This window comes from Chiloscyllium punctatum, chromosome 35 (genome assembly GCF_047496795.1).
Source record: "Chiloscyllium punctatum isolate Juve2018m chromosome 35, sChiPun1.3, whole genome shotgun sequence".
In the NCBI taxonomy this organism is placed as follows: Eukaryota; Metazoa; Chordata; class Chondrichthyes; order Orectolobiformes; family Hemiscylliidae; genus Chiloscyllium; species Chiloscyllium punctatum.
In genome coordinates this window covers 8,178,275-8,190,955 of record NC_092773.1, presented here as the reverse complement: position 1 = coordinate 8,190,955, position 12,681 = coordinate 8,178,275, and the positions used below count along the sequence as shown (strand labels likewise).

Below are 12,681 nucleotides of genomic sequence, written 5' to 3'. Positions count from 1 at the left end.
GTCAGTGCTGAGGGAGTGCTGCACTGTCAGAGGGTCAGTGCTGAGGGAGTGCTGCACTGTCAGAGGGTCAGTGCTGAGGGAGTGCTGCACTGTCGGAGGGTCAGTGCTGAGGGAGTGCTGCACTGTCGGAGGGTCAGTGCTGAGGGAGTGCTGCACTGTCAGAGGGTCAGTACTGAGGGAGTGCCGCACTGTCAGAGGGTCAGTGCTGAGGGAGTGCCGCATTGTCAGAGGGTCAGTGCTGAGGGAGTGCTGCACTGTCAGAGGGTCAGTGCTGAGGGAGTGCTGCACTGTCAGAGGGTCAGTGCTGAGGGAATGCTGCACTGTCAGAGGGTCAGTGCTGAGGGAGTGCTGCACTGTCGGAGGGTCAGTGCTGAGGGAGTGCTGCACTGTCAGAGGGTCAGTGCTGAGGGAATGCCGCACTGTCGGAGGGTCAGTGCTGAGGGAGTGGGCACTGTCAGAGGGTCAGTGCTGAGGGAGTGCTGCACTGTCGGGGGGTCAGTGCTGAGGGAGTGCTGCACTGTCAGAGGGTCAGTACTGAGGGAGTGCTGCACTGTCGGGGGGTCAGTGCTGAGGGAGTGCCGCACTGTCAGAGGGTCAGTGCTGAGGGAGTGCCGCACTGTCAGAGGGTCAGTGCTGAGGGAGTGCCACACTGTCAGAGGGTCAGTGCTGAGGGAGTGCTGCACTGTCAAAGGATCAGTGCTGAGGGAGTGCTGCACTGTCGGAGGGTCAGTGCTGAGGGAGTGCCGCACTGTCAGAGGGTCAGTGCTAAGGGAGTGCTGCACTGTCAGAGGGTCAGTGCTGAGGGAGTGCTGCACTGTCAAAGGATCAGTGCTGAGGGAATGCCGCACTGTCGGAGGGTCAGTGCTGAGGAAATGCCGAACCGACGGAGGGTCAGTGCTGAGGGAATGCCACACCAATACAGGGTCAGTGCTGAGGGAGCGCCGCACTGTCAGAGGGTCAGTACTGAGGGAGTGCTGCACTGTCGGAGGGTCAGTACTGAGGGAGTGCTGCACTGTCGGAGGGTCAGTACTGAGGGAGTGCTGCACTGTCGGAGGGTCAGTGCTGAGGGAGTGCCGCACTGTCGGGGGGTCAGTACTGAGGGAGTGCTGCACTGTCGGGGGGTCAGTGCTGAGGGAGTGCTGCACTGTCGGAGGGTCAGTACTGAGGGAGTGCTGCACTGTCAGAGGGTCAGGACTGAGGGAGTGCTGCACTGTCGGAGGGTCAGGACTGAGGGAGTGCCGCACTGTCAGAGGGTCAGTGCTGAGGGAGTGCTGCACTGTCAGAGGGTCAGGACTGAGGGAGTGCTGCACTGTCAGAGGGTCAGTACTGAGGGAGTGCTGCACTGTCAGAGGGTCAGGACTGAGGGAGTGCTGCACTGTCAGAGGGTCAGTGCTGAGGGAGTGCTGCACTGTCAGAGGGTCAGGACTGAGGGAGTGCTGCACTGTCAGAGGGTCAGGACTGAGGGAGTGCTGCACTGTCGGAGGGTCAGGACTGAGGGAGTGCTGCACTGTCAGAGGGTCAGGACTGAGGGAGTGCTGCACTGTCAGAGGGTCAGTACTGAGGGAGTGCTGCACTGTCGGAGGGTCAGTGCTGAGGGAGTGCTGCACTGTCAGAGGGTCAGGACTGAGGGAGTGCTGCACTGTCAGAGGGTCAGTACTGAGGGAGTGCTGCACTGTCAGAGGGTCAGGACTGAGGGAGTGCTGCACTGTCAGAGGGTCAGTGCTGAGGGAGTGCTGCACTGTCAGAGGGTCAGGACTGAGGGAGTGCTGCACTGTCAGAGGGTCAGGACTGAGGGAGTGCTGCACTGTCGGAGGGTCAGGACTGAGGGAGTGCTGCACTGTCAGAGGGTCAGGACTGAGGGAGTGCTGCACTGTCAGAGGGTCAGGACTGAGGGAGTGCTGCACTGTCAGAGGGTCAGGACTGAGGGAGTGCTGCACTGTCAGAGGGTCAGGACTGAGGGAGTGCTGCACTGTCAGAGGGTCAGGACTGAGGGAGTGCTGCACTGTCGGAGGGTCAGTACTGAGGGAGTGCTGCACTGTCAGAGGGTCAGTGCTGAGGGAGTGCTGCACTGTCGGAGGGTCAGTGCTGAGGGAGTGCTGCACTGTCGGAGGGTCAGTACTGAGGGAGTGCTGCACTGTCAGAGGGTCAGTGCTGAGGGAGTGCCGCACTGTCGGGGGGTCAGTGCTGAGGGAGTGCTGCACTGTCGGAGGGTCAGTACTGAGGGAGTGCTGCACTGTCAGAGGGTCAGTGCTGAGGGAGTGCTGCACTGTCGGAGGGTCAGTGCTGAGGGAGTGCTGCACTGTCGGAGGGTCAGTACTGAGGGAGTGCTGCACTGTCGGAGGGTCAGTGCTGAGGGAGTGGGCACTGTCAGAGGGTCAGTGCTGAGGGAGTGCTGCACTGTCGGAGGGTCAGTGCTGAGGGAGTGCTGCACTGTCATAGGGTCAGTACTGAGGGAGTGCTGCACTGTCGGAGGGTCAGTACTGAGGGAGAGCCGCACTGTCATAGGGTCAGTACTGAGGGAGTGCTGCACTGTCAGAGGGTCAGTACTGAGGGAGTGCTGCACTGTCGGAGGGTCAGTGCTGAGGGAGTGCCGCACTGTCAGAGGGTCAGTACTGAGGGAGTGATGCACTGTCGGAGGGTCAGTGCTGAGGGAGTGCTGCACTGTCAGAGGGTCAGTACTGAGGGAGTGCCGCACTGTCAGAGGGTCAGTACTGAGGGAGTGATGCACTGTCGGAGGGTCAGTGCTGAGGGAGTGCTGCACTGTCAGAGGGTCAGTGCTGAGGGAGTGCTGCACTGTCGGAGGGTCAGTACTGAGGGAGTGCCGCACTGTCGGAGGGTCAGTGCTGAGGGAGTGCCGCACTGTCAGAGGGTCAGTGCTGAGGGAGTGCTGCACTGTCGGAGGGTCAGTACTGAGGGAGTGCTGCACTGTCAGAGGGTCAGTACTGAGGGAGTGCTGCACTGTCAGAGGGTCAGTACTGAGGGAGTGCCGCACTGTCGGAGGGTCAGTGCTGAGGGAGTGCCGCACTGTCGGGGGGTCAGTGCTGAGGGAGTGCTGCACTGTCAGAGGGTCAGTGCTGAGGGAGTGCTGCACTGTCGGGGGGTCAGTGCTGAGGGAGTGCTGCACTGTCAAAGGGTCAGTGCTGAGGGAGTGCCGCACTGTCGGGGGGTCAGTGCTGAGGGAGTGCTGCACTGTCAGAGGGTCAGTGCTGAGGGAGTGCTGCACTGTCAAAGGGTCAGTGCTGAGGGAGTGCCGCACTGTCAGAGGGTCAGTGCTGAGGGAGTGCTGCACTGTCAGAGGGTCAGTGCTGAGGGAGTGCCGCACTGTCGGGGGGTCAGTACTGAGGGAGTGCTGCACTGTCAAAGGGTCAGTGCTGAGGGAGTGCCGCACTGTCAGAGGGTCAGTGCTGAGGGAGTGCTGCACTGTCAGAGGGTCAGTACTGAGGGAGTGCCGCACTGTCAGAGGGTCAGTGCTGAGGGAGTGCCGCACTGTCGGGGGGTCAGTGCTGAGGGAGTGCCGCACTGTCGGGGGGTCAGTACTGAGGGAGTGCCGCACTGTCGGGGGGTCAGTGCTGAGGGAGTGCTGCACTGTCAAAGGGTCAGTACTGAGGGAGTGCCGCACTGTCGGGGGGTCAGTGCTGAGGGAGTGCCGCACTGTCAGAGGGTCAGTGCTGAGGGAGTGCCGCACTGTCGGGGGGTCAGTACTGAGGGAGTGCTGCACTGTCAAAGGGTCAGTGCTGAGGGAGTGCCGCACTGTCAGAGGGTCAGTGCTGAGGGAGTGCTGCACTGTCAGAGGGTCAGTACTGAGGGAGTGCTGCACTGTCAAAGGGTCAGTGCTGAGGGAGTGCCGCACTGTCGGGGGGGTCAGTGCTGAGGGAGTGCTGCACTGTCAGAGGGTCAGTGCTGAGGGAGTGCTGCACTGTCAAAGGGTCAGTGCTGAGGGAGTGCCGCACTGTCAGAGGGTCAGTGCTGAGGGAGTGCTGCACTGTCAGAGGGTCAGTGCTGAGGGAGTGCCGCACTGTCGGGGGGTCAGTGCTGAGGGAGTGCCGCACTGTCGGGGGGTCAGTACTGAGGGAGTGCTGCACTGTCAGAGGGTCAGTGCTGAGGGAGTGCTGCACTGTCACAGGGTCAGTGCTGAGGGAGTGCTGCACTGTCGGAGGGTCAGTGCTGAGGGAGTGCCGCACTGTCGGGGGGTCAGTGCTGAGGGAGTGCCGCACTGTCAGAGGGTCAGTGCTGAGGGAGTGCCGCACTGTCGGGGGGTCAGTACTGAGGGAGTGCTGCACTGTCAAAGGGTCAGTGCTGAGGGAGTGCCGCACTGTCAGAGGGTCAGTGCTGAGGGAGTGCTGCACTGTCAGAGGGTCAGTACTGAGGGAGTGCTGCACTGTCAAAGGGTCAGTGCTGAGGGAGTGCCGCACTGTCGGGGGGTCAGTGCTGAGGGAGTGCTGCACTGTCAGAGGGTCAGTGCTGAGGGAGTGCCGCACTGTCAGAGGGTCAGTGCTGAGGGAGTGCTGCACTGTCAGAGGGTCAGTGCTGAGGGAGTGCCGCACTGTCGGGGGGTCAGTGCTGAGGGAGTGCCGCACTGTCGGGGGGTCAGTACTGAGGGAGTGCTGCACTGTCAGAGGGTCAGTGCTGAGGGAGTGCTGCACTGTCACAGGGTCAGTGCTGAGGGAGTGCTGCACTGTCGGAGGGTCAGTGCTGAGGGAGTGCCGCACTGTCGGGGGGTCAGTGCTGAGGGAGTGCCGCACTGTCGGGGGGTCAGTGCTGAGGGAGTGCTGCACTGTCAGAGGGTCAGTGCTGAGGGAGTGCTGCACTGTCAAAGGGTCAGTGCTGAGGGAGTGCTGCACTGTCAGAGGGTCAGTGCTGAGGGAGTGCTGCACTGTCAGAGGGTCAGTGCTGAGGGAGTGCCGCACTGTCGGGGGGTCAGTGCTGAGGGAGTGCCGCACTGTCGGGGGGTCAGTGCTGAGGGAGTGCTGCACTGTCAGAGGGTCAGTGCTGAGGGAGTGCTGCACTGTCAAAGGGTCAGTGCTGAGGGAGTGCCGCACTGTCGGGGGGTCAGTGCTGAGGGAGTGCTGCACTGTCAGAGGGTCAGTGCTGAGGGAGTGCTGCACTGTCAAAGGATCAGTGCTGAGGGAATGCCGCACTGTCGGAGGGTCAGTGCTGAGGAAATGCCGAACCGACGGAGGGTCAGTGCTGAGGGAATGCCGCACTGTCGGAGGGTCAGTGCTGAGGGAGTGCTGCACTGTCAGAGGGTCAGTGCTGAGGGAGTGCTGCACTGTCGGAGGGTCAGTGCTGAGGGAGTGCTGCACTGTCGGGGGGTCAGTGCTGAGGGAGTGCTGCACTGTCAGAGGGTCAGTGCTGAGGGAGTGCTGCACTGTCAGAGGGTCAGTGCTGAGGGAGTGCTGCACTGTCGGAGGGTCAGTGCTGAGGGAGTGCTGCACTGTCGGAGGGTCAGTGCTGAGGGAGTGCTGCACTGTCAGAGGGTCAGTACTGAGGGAGTGCCGCACTGTCAGAGGGTCAGTGCTGAGGGAGTGCCGCATTGTCAGAGGGTCAGTGCTGAGGGAGTGCTGCACTGTCAGAGGGTCAGTGCTGAGGGAGTGCTGCACTGTCAGAGGGTCAGTGCTGAGGGAATGCTGCACTGTCAGAGGGTCAGTGCTGAGGGAGTGCTGCACTGTCGGAGGGTCAGTGCTGAGGGAGTGCTGCACTGTCAGAGGGTCAGTGCTGAGGGAATGCCGCACTGTCGGAGGGTCAGTGCTGAGGGAGTGGGCACTGTCAGAGGGTCAGTGCTGAGGGAGTGCTGCACTGTCGGGGGGTCAGTGCTGAGGGAGTGCTGCACTGTCAGAGGGTCAGTACTGAGGGAGTGCTGCACTGTCGGGGGGTCAGTGCTGAGGGAGTGCCGCACTGTCAGAGGGTCAGTGCTGAGGGAGTGCCGCACTGTCAGAGGGTCAGTGCTGAGGGAGTGCCACACTGTCAGAGGGTCAGTGCTGAGGGAGTGCTGCACTGTCAAAGGATCAGTGCTGAGGGAGTGCTGCACTGTCGGAGGGTCAGTGCTGAGGGAGTGCCGCACTGTCAGAGGGTCAGTGCTAAGGGAGTGCTGCACTGTCAGAGGGTCAGTGCTGAGGGAGTGCTGCACTGTCAAAGGATCAGTGCTGAGGGAATGCCGCACTGTCGGAGGGTCAGTGCTGAGGAAATGCCGAACCGACGGAGGGTCAGTGCTGAGGGAATGCCACACCAATACAGGGTCAGTGCTGAGGGAGCGCCGCACTGTCAGAGGGTCAGTACTGAGGGAGTGCCACACTGTCAGAGGGTCAGTGCTGAGGGAGTGCTGCACTGTCAAAGGATCAGTGCTGAGGGAATGCCGCACTGTCGGAGGGTCAGTGCTGAGGAAATGCCGAACCGACGGAGGGTCAGTGCTGAGGGAATGCCACACTGTCGGAGGGTCAGTGCTGAGGGAATGCCACACCAATACAGGGTCAGTGCTGAGGGAGCGCCGCACTGTCAGAGGGTCAGTGCTGAGGGAGTGCCGCACTGTCGGAGGGTCAGTGCTGAGGGAATGCCGCATTGTTGGAGGGTCAGTGCTGAGGGAATGCCGCACTGTCGGAGGGTCAGTGCTGAGGGAATGCCGCACTGTCGGAGGGTCAGTGCTGAGGGAATGCCGCACTGTCGGAGGGTCAGTGCTGAGGGAGAGCCGCACTGTCAGAGGGTCAGTGCTGAGGGAGTGCTGCACTGTCGGAGAGTCAGTACTGAGGGAGTGCTGCACTGTCAGAGGGTCAGTACTGAGGGAGTGCTACACTGTCAGAGGGTCAGTGATGAGGGAGTGCCGCACTGTCGGAGGGTCAGTGCTGAGGGAATGCCACACTGTCGGAGGGTCAGTGCTGAGGGAATGCCACACTGTCGGAGGTGTTATCCCTAAGAAGGACAAGTTAAAACTATCCCCATGGTCTCTGGTGGATGGAGGACATTTCTGACAATCACTGACAGCCCAGCAGTGTCAGGAAATCCCTTCAGATGGTGCCCTCCACCAACATCGCTCAAGGGAAATATTCAAAACTAAGATTTTCCTGAGGAAACAGTCAATGAGTTCTATGTCTTGGACAGTGTTGTGTTGGCAGTGAGTGTGAGGTGTAGGGAGTGGGTGGCAAAGACGGAACAAGGGAGAGAGATACACTGAGAGATGTAATTGAAATTGACAGTAAATCCATTATCACACCCCAAGAGCTTGGCATCACAAGTTCAGCTCCTGACAACAGAAATCTCTGGTAGCCCAATGACTCATGATCTCACCCGAGTTCTGCCCCGTCAAGTTGGGGACTTCCCATCTCAAACTCTGGCCATCTGAACAATGCTGCAGGAAGCTGTGTTTATTCAGTCTGACCTGTCTCATTCTTCAGCCAGGATTCAATGAACCAATTCCCATGAGCAGGGGACAGGCAAGATCCCGCAGGAAGACAATGTTGTGGAAACCCTTCCACTCCAGCACCACCCCCTTCTGCACCTCTCGAGCTTCCTCAGCCATTGCTCAGCCTCCGCTGTCACTGGGCTAACATCTGTGGGACTCCCTCCCCATCTCTCTCACTGTGTATCTGCATCATTTGGACTGCAGCAGTTCAGGAAGCAGCAGTCCACCCCCCAGCCCCTCCCCCTGGGACCATGAGGGATGGGTAGGAAGTGTTGGCCTACCACACAAAGCTGTGAGTGCATGAAGTCGATGTAGACTGGAGTGGTGAGACCAGGGTGCATCAGATGGTCCCACAGACTTTCCTCACTAACATTCAGGAATCCAACAGCTCGATCCCTAGGAACCCTGCCTGCTCTGTGCCTTGAAGATGCTGCAGTCCCCTGGGCTAATACCACACTAGCCCCCCACCACCCCACCTCCACGAGAGCAATCCTTCCTCAGCTCAGTGCGAGATGACTTGGCCTCTTTGCTCAGTGAGTCTGCAGTCAGTCACAGGCCAGTCATCCTCCCAGGCTCCATCATGCGAAAGCCTCTCAGAAATTACCAGATCACCTCCCTGCTTGGACAGCTGAGTGAACCCAGGATCAGTCAATTTCCTGAGGCTCAGGGATGAGTCTGTTACAATCTGCCTGAGACAATGACAGCGGCCACAGGTCTGACCAAGGTACAGTGAGGGAGAAGGTTCTCTGAGAAGGAACTATGTGATACTGGGAGGGCTTGCATCATTGCACTGTGTCTGAATGCCAGTGAGAGGGGGCGTCAGTGTCAGACCCCACTGTCAGCCTGATTGGTGTCAAGTTTCCTCAAGTCTGGGTGGAGAGAACTTGAGTCACTCACCCGAATGGAAACCCTGATGGTTGCACTGGTGATTCAGAGAGTTCAAGGTCACAGGGAAAGTCCTGAGGAACCTTCTCATGTAGGTCAGGGCTTACAGAGAGAGACAAACAGAGAGAGATAGAGACACACATACAGACAGAGAGAGAGGGAACACTGACCAAAGCTTCTTACTCCTGACCACTGAGCATCACCATTCTAACCCACTCCCAACCTCCCAGCTCCTGGGAATGCTCAGTAGCTATCAAACTGGAACTGGACCTCACTGCCCTCCCAAACAAATGGCCTGTCCTTCAATACTAGCCCATATCTCAGTAGCTCCTTCACATCTGTGCCAAGGAGAGACCTGTGCAAACACAGAAGCTGTTGGCGAACATACACAAAGTGAGAGCCTTTGGAAGACAGGAGTTTGAAGCAGCAGGAGGCCATTCAGCCCATCATGCTTGCTCCTCCATTCACAAACAGCCTGTCTATCTCACTGCAGTCTGAGCCCCACCATCATGCCTGTCCCTCATTCCCCTTGAACGTGACGTCAATCCATTATCTGACCATCCGTCCCCCTCTCCTGACCCTACTGATAGCAGCTGACCTATCGGGTGCTCTCCTGCAGCCATCAATCCTCCCACAGTGTGACAGAATTCCCTTTCAGGTGTATATGGTCTGTTTCCATGGCTGAGGCAGACAGTGGACTGTTTCACTTCCTTGAAGTGGAGGAACCAGAGCAAGGAACAGCTCCCCTTGTGGGATGGACTCACTGGCTTGCAATGTTCACATTCTCATTCCAACTCTCCCTGGGTCTGTAAGCCTCCCCTATCTCAGAAACCAACCCCCCACCCGCCATCCCATCCCACAACCCTCTGAGATCACTGCACCCTTCCAATTCTGGCCTGTCCATGTGGAATCACTCCACCAGGTTGGGCCAAGTGTGAGCCCCAGTCTCTGGGCTTCTCTCTCGAGACCACTCTGCCTCTCGTCTCCCTTCAGTTTTAACTGAAGGGCAAACAGCTCTGAAAGGGTTAATCCTGGGGTTGCCAGCAAAAAGCACCACCCATCATGTCATGGGCACTCTGGGGGAAGACCGTACCATCTCGTGAGACCAGGAACTGAGATGGGCCCTGCTAATCATCATGTCAGAAACATCTGGAAACATGTACAGAAGTCACCTCTCATTAAACCCCTCCCCAAACACACACACACACACAGAACAAACAGGTAACAGCAAACTCAACACCCTGATGGACTGAGTCACCTGTTGGAATCACTCCGGATGTGACCTGGGGATAACATTACGGGACACTACAGGACGTGAATGGAGCTGTGTCAATGCAAGTCATAGCTTCCAGGATGAATCAGCCTGTGAAATCAGTCTGATTCATCAGCGATTCTCAATTGTCAATGGTCTTCAGCTGAACCTACAGTGATCGATCGCAGAACTGTCGATTTCCCTGCAGCTGTCTGAGTTCAGAAATACTTGAACCAACAACAATATCTTTGCAGGAACGTTCGCCACCTCTTCATATGTCCAACTGCTTGCCTCTTTCTTTGGGCTGTATCTCCACCTATCGTTAACTCTTTCACCACTTCCCCCACCCTGTATTCTGCATAAAATCAACTCTTTCCAAGTTATCAGTTCTCAATTTGAAACGTTGACTCTGATTTCTCTCCACAGATGCTGTCAGACCTGCTGAGCTTCTCCAGCAATTTCTGTTCCTGTTTATCATTTCCAGCAGCTGTAATTCTTTAAAATCGTCCAGCAGAGATATCTTACTGAAGCTCACTCCTTAGTTTTGTGTCTTGTTCACAACTTCTACAAATTGTAAACTTGGGGGAGTTTGAGCCCCCTCCCTCTCTCTCCGAGATTCACACTGATGCTCCTGTGTAACAGTGAGCAGGTGCTGCCCTGTCAGAGGGTCACCACTAAGATCTCAATCTGACTCCAAGCTGGAAGCTTTTGTCTGGGGATAGAGTTTATGGACTGCTCAGTCTCACAGCTCCTTGCAAGCACTTGTCCATGCTCCCGATATGGTTTGCATTTTCCAATCAGCTTATTCCGAGATGTTGTGACTCCCCGGTGGAGCAGCTGGGACTTGAACCTGGGTATCCTGGCTCAGAGGTTGGGACATTATCAGTGCACCACAAGAGCCCTCCCTCTGGAACTGCTCTCACACTGACACTAAGTAGTTAAATTCCTGTCCCCAATCACCCATGGGACTTTCCTTCGGCCAACCACCAACAGTAAATCACCTGCCCCCCTCCCGCTAGCTTTTACTGCTCACACCACTTCCAAAATGACCTGTTTCTTTCTCAATCAGAGATAAAGACGTGGGAGTGCTGCACTGTCAGAGGAGCTGTCTTTCAGGTGGTCAGTTCAAGCTGGGTCCTGTCTATGGAAGAAATCTCCCCTCTCTGAAGGGAAACAGGTCTTCGACACATATCATCGATCAATCCAGTTACCATGGAGCCGATCATGATCATTGAGCTATAGGAGGAGAGATTGGACAGGCTGGGGCTCTTTTCCCTGGAGTGTCAGAGGCTGAGGAGTGACCTTATAGAGGTTTACAAAATCATGAGGGGCACGGATAGGATAAATAGACAAAGTCTTTTCCCTCGGGGTGGTGGAGCCAAGAACTAGAAGGCATAGGTTTAGGGTGAGAGGAGAAAGATATAAAAGGGATTTAAGGGGTAACCTTTTAATGCAGAAGGTGGTGCGTGTGTGGAATGAGCTGTCAGAGGAAGTGGTGTTGGCTGGTACAATTGCAACAGTTAAAAGGCATCTGGATGGGTATATGAATAGGAAGGGTTTAGAGGGATATGGGCCGGGTGCTGGTAAATGGGACTCGATTAAGTTGGGGTATCTGGTCAGGATGGATAGTTGGACCGAAGAGTCTGTTTCCATGCTCTACATCTCTGTGACTGGATGATCACAGTGATGGCTGTGGGAGCTTGCTGTAATGTTTTCTATGTGACTTCCTCCCTGTTTGTGAACAGCTTCAGGTTGTGGTGACGCTGAGCAGGCTGTGAGATAGATCTCTGCTGATCCACCTTGAAAGACAACTTTTTCAGTCTCTGGGCTTTGATCCGATTTTCTTGGCGGGGATGGGTGAGGGTGGGGGGAAGGGGTGGTTGCAGTATCACTGAGCCCCTTGAGCCCCTCCTATTATCCCCACAGGTCAGTACACTGAAAGGTTCTGCACTCACACCAGCCAGGATTCGAGGAGCTCTGCAACAATCCATCCATCGGTGAATCAAGGAGGAAAATGTGCTCCTTTTACTCTCCCCTGGAATCAGATTACTGAATCAGGAGCATTAACTGTTGCGACTTCTGTGAGGCTAAACAGTGAGCCCTGCTCACAGGCAGCTCTGCCAACAGCAATCAACTTTAATCCTCCCCTCAGAGTCTGGGTGACCCCAGGCACAGGTTCCTGGTGTTGGGACAGGAAGGGACCCCTGTTCCAGGTTACATTGTCCCATCTGATTGACCTGCCTGAGTGAGGGAGGGCTGCACTTCTGACCTGAGCTTGCTGATAAACTTGCTTCCTCCTCTGGAGCTGGGGATTTCAATCCTGTTTCGATCCCGGCATGGTTCCACTTTGTCCAGGTCACTCAGGGACTTCACTCCATTGAGGAGTTAGTCACTTTCTGGAGAACTGCAGGACAAGGGCTGAATGAGGGGGACACAGGAATTCTGCCTTTACCAAATCAATGAAGCTGCTCTGATTTCTCTCACATACACACACACACGCGCAGGGTGCCCAAACACAGGTACAGACTCGTCCTTTGGAATGCTTGCTCACAGAATCCAAACAGAAATAACACAATGGGTTGCCCAGTGAGATCCCCAGCTCTCGGAAACACTGCCGCACACCCACTGAAACATTTCCTGACTTGTAAAATTAGAAGGGGAACAAAATTGTGCCATTTCTTACCTGAAAAGATGAGAATGACTTCCGCACAGAAACTGAACATGGTCCCTCTCACTTGCTCCCTTTTCCACACTGTGATGTTGCTGACAGTCAGTCACAGAGACACACAAGGAGGGAGAGAGAGAGAGAAAGAGAGAGAGAGAGAGAGTGTGTGTGTGTGTGTGTGGGACCTGCAAGACAAAAGGGAGGCTCCTTTTTCTTAAATAACTAGCTCTTAAAGCGGTCACGTCCTGAATGAGGCAACTCTGAAATGACCACTTTGATGACACTGGGGCTGCAATTTCACAACTTCGCTTCCAACATGTTGGTGTCTCTTTAAGACCCAGGCACATCCCGGTTTCTGATTTAAGGTTGCTCAACTGAAAATAGTGAACCGCAAGATAAAGCGCAAGTCATACTGTGGTAAATCCTGACAGGGTAACATCTGAATTGCTTCACACCTCGTTCTTCCCAAAACAATTCCCCACCCCC

At 56.4% G+C, this 12,681-nt stretch overlaps 1 protein-coding gene across 1 annotated transcript in view; it reads right to left on the bottom strand.

Annotated features, from left to right (window-relative positions):
• Positions 1–12,681, bottom strand: part of LOC140459613 (protransforming growth factor alpha-like) — a 34,978-nt gene extending 22,297 nt beyond the window's left edge. The window contains exon 1 of the mRNA XM_072553899.1: positions 12,214–12,681. Coding sequence (XP_072410000.1) covers positions 12,214–12,253 — 40 coding nt within the window. The 5' untranslated portion in view covers positions 12,254–12,681. The remainder of the gene's footprint in view (positions 1–12,213) is intronic.